The sequence below is a fragment of the Rhincodon typus genome, unplaced genomic scaffold (genome assembly GCF_021869965.1).
Source record: "Rhincodon typus isolate 14 unplaced genomic scaffold, sRhiTyp1.1 hic_rhity00004877, whole genome shotgun sequence".
NCBI lineage: Eukaryota > Metazoa > Chordata > Chondrichthyes > Orectolobiformes > Rhincodontidae > Rhincodon > Rhincodon typus.
Window position 1 is genome coordinate 7136 of NW_025970515.1, and position 766 is coordinate 7901.

Here is a 766-nt window from a genome sequence, read left to right on the forward strand (position 1 = left end):
GGGGTGAAAGGAATCGAAGGGTGTGGGGGAGGAGAGATAGCTGAGGTCCTAATGAATGGAGGGGTAGCAGGCTCGAGAGGTTGAATGGCCTATTCCTCCTGTTTTTGATGTTTCTACACGGTCGCTGTGACACAGGGTGAACGGAGCGAGGTGTCGGAGGGCTGTAATTATCAAACGGTGTGGAACCGATAGTCACTGGCGTCTGTTTCCATCCTGACAGTGTCTGAACGTAACTCAGCTCCTGGTCAACTTTGGGATGAGCAATACGCGCGGGATCACACCGAAACAGTTCACCTACATCTGCCCAGCCTTACTCTATCAGATAGACAGCCGGGTCTGTATCCAGCACCATGACTCGCTGGAGATCCAGCCACAGGAGGTTACACAAATGTACGGTGAGTGACCAGCACACTGTTCCTAACCCCCACATCAACGGTACCTCCAGCAGCTACTGCCCCCTCCGAATGACGAGAGCCTGGGCCCGGCTAGGACAGGATGGCTCAGGGTCAGGGGCAGCGGCAGGGTCAGCAGCAGGGGCAGGGTCAGGGCCAGGGTCAGGGGCAGGGTCAGCGGCAGGGTCAGGGGCAGGGTCAGGGCCAGGGGCAGGGGCAGGGGCAGTGGCAGGGTCAGGGTCGGGGTCAGGGCCAGGGTCAGGGTCAGCGGCAGGGTCAGGATTAGGGCCAGGCTCAGGCACAGGGTCAGGGTCACGTTCAGGGTCAGGCTCAGGATCATGGTTGGGGTCAGGATTAGGGTCAGGGTCAGGGTC

At 59.8% G+C, this 766-nt stretch overlaps 1 protein-coding gene across 1 annotated transcript in view; it reads left to right on the forward strand.

Annotated features, from left to right (window-relative positions):
- The window catches only part of LOC125481994 (zinc transporter ZIP10-like), a gene marked incomplete at its 3' end in the record, with an annotated part of 9056 nt that overhangs the window by 6858 nt on the left and 1432 nt on the right, over nucleotides 1-766 (forward strand). Inside the window, exon 4 of the mRNA XM_048593964.1 lies at nucleotides 221-395. Within this exon, the coding sequence (XP_048449921.1) occupies nucleotides 221-395 (175 nt within the window). The remainder of the gene's footprint in view (nucleotides 1-220; nucleotides 396-766) is intronic.